This window comes from Gnatocerus cornutus, chromosome 8 (assembly GCF_029298725.1).
Source record: "Gnatocerus cornutus isolate USDA-ARS CGAHR chromosome 8, icGnaCorn1.1, whole genome shotgun sequence".
Lineage (NCBI taxonomy): Eukaryota > Metazoa > Arthropoda > Insecta > Coleoptera > Tenebrionidae > Gnatocerus > Gnatocerus cornutus.
Window position 1 is genome coordinate 2,348,349 of NC_142240.1, and position 2,297 is coordinate 2,350,645.

Sequence of the window (2,297 nt, forward strand, 5' to 3'; positions counted from 1 at the left end):
ATTCAAAATTTACCTAATAACTTGAGATTTCCACAAGCTTCTATCCATTGCGCACATCGATTTTGATCGTTAATAGGAAAATGATAAAACTTTTTCCCACTTCGCCGTTTAACATTGTTGCAACGTATATAATTGCACCTTGTGTAGGACATTATGACTTTAAAAAAAAGGGGCGAAGTTTTTCCACTCCGCACACCTTTGTAAATTTAAGCGGTTTTTCCACCAGCTATTTAAATTTACACTGACTAGTCAATCAGAAGAAGAAAAAATTCTTTAAAATTGCTCTTCGAAGGGGCGAAGTTTTTCCACTCCGCACGCCTTCTCGTAAATTCTAGCGGTTTTTCCACCAGCTATAGAAAATACGGAGAGACAATAAAAGTAGAATTCAGTCTTACAAGTTCGAACTGAATTAAAATTGCTCCTGAATTGACCGTTTATATATAATTTTACGCAACAGGACCGGGGGCAGAATTTTTTTGATGAAGTTGTGGTTTTCATTTTTACCCCATATTATTATTTTAATGTAGGCATATTAACATGTGTTGAGTATTTGATAAATCATAATTCCTAATTTTTTCATATTCTGGAAAGTCTGAATTTTTCGTGCGTCTCATTATAAACGATAATAACTTACATTATGTGTTAGGAGTATTTCGCAATTAATATAACCTATAAAGGAATTTAACGTCAATAAGTAGTGGGCATTTACTATAATTTGTGCCACAGTTGAAATGATAGAGATGACCATTAATCAGATGTTTCGTATGAAATATGACAAGCAAGCAACAGTTTTTAATTTTCAATTACTCCATTGTATGACGATTAACTTGGGGACAAATAAATGTGTAATATAATCTTACAGAAATGAAATAAAATACATTACTAAAATATGTAAAAAACATTTAGATTCGATGGCAGAGTATTTAAAAAATCCTTAATCGTAAGTACAGAAGATATTTTTAATTTGTTTGATATTTCTATATACAGGGTGGCCCATCTAAGACTTTCGGGCTCAATATCTTTGTCATTTATGAACGGATTTTTCTAAAATTTAAAATATAATTTCTTGAATAGTTAAGGATGATGTGACATTACCAGCGTCATCCTTGTCTTAAAAATGTTAATTTTACTTGTCTTATTTTAAATTTTAATTAGTTAAGATTTATGTCATTTTATAAAACATCAATAATTATCCGAGTGTGCCAAAACTCAACCGTCTAGCTAGTCAAGTTGCCGAGAAAAAGAGAAAAAAGACCCTCAACATTTCCAAAAGATGCAAAATCATAGTCGGCTATGAAAAAAATAATTTCCCACGCCCAATTTTGGACATCCCTGCGTTCGGTCTGTCAATAATCGCTGACGTCAGTGACGTTCTTGACATTTGTAATATTTCTCATTTGAGGTTATGTTTACTTTTGAGCATGATGATAAAAATCATTGATTTAAACTTGCGCAGAACGATTTATCTCGATCTTTTGAAATTGGAAACTAATCACAATGCATCAGGCAACGTTTTGGTGCAAAAAATGCGTAGGCACAAGGAAATGTGAGTAAAAAAACTTGTTGAAAGTTGGTTATCACCAGAAAAATGATTGCAGATTGGTTTGCTATGAGGTGCAACTAGAATTCACGACTTCTTTAGAAATGTCACTGGTTTATTGGAAATGGAAATTCAGTGACACGTATGCAGTGAAGCGATTTGACTCATTTATGATTGCATTTACGTTAAAACAGTTATTTCAATTATGATGGAGACAGAATTAGCTGATTTCATCCTTTTTCGGCAAACTTCTTTACTGCGCCTATAAAATGTATGGTACTAGATACTTTTAACATTTTTCTTTTGTTTAATAATGTCATTAATCCAAAGTAGATTAAGCTCAAAGCTCCAATATGTGAACTGCCGTAGTCAAGAAGTCAAAATTGGTTCACAATACGTATGAAATCTAGGACGTAGTGCTGCTGTCGAAAAATGCTGGTGCAGTCGGTATAGTTGGTATGCAAAAGTAACGAAGAATGCTGTATCGTTGAGTGGCTTAGAACCTACAAGAGCAACGGCAAAGACAAGCTTACCCATATCAAAACGGAGTTTTGTGGTATTTAATGGCTATGCGACTAATAAATTCGTATGTTTCAATTATGATTTGTAGAAACAAAGTCGAATCGACAAATGTAGGCACAATTCTGCACACTTTCAAGACCGCCATGCTAAAAGGTGTTATCATGAAAGTTTTTTCAAGTCCAAATTGGTCGTACAGTACCATTAATATTCCGTTTCGAAAGATTAGCAAATGAAA

At 33.2% G+C, this 2,297-nt stretch overlaps 1 protein-coding gene across 1 annotated transcript; it reads left to right on the forward strand.

Moving 5' to 3' along the window:
- The first annotated feature begins 731 nt into the window (after window positions 1–731).
- LOC148169369 (uncharacterized) lies at window positions 732–1,856 on the forward strand. Its single transcript, XM_088044177.1, has 4 exons — window positions 732–843; window positions 907–919; window positions 1,403–1,546; window positions 1,599–1,856. Exons 1-4 carry the CDS (start codon window positions 732–734, stop codon window positions 1,747–1,749), a joined length of 420 nt encoding a protein of 139 aa, XP_087900303.1. The 3' UTR covers window positions 1,750–1,856.
- The last annotated feature ends 441 nt before the right edge of the window (window positions 1,857–2,297 follow it).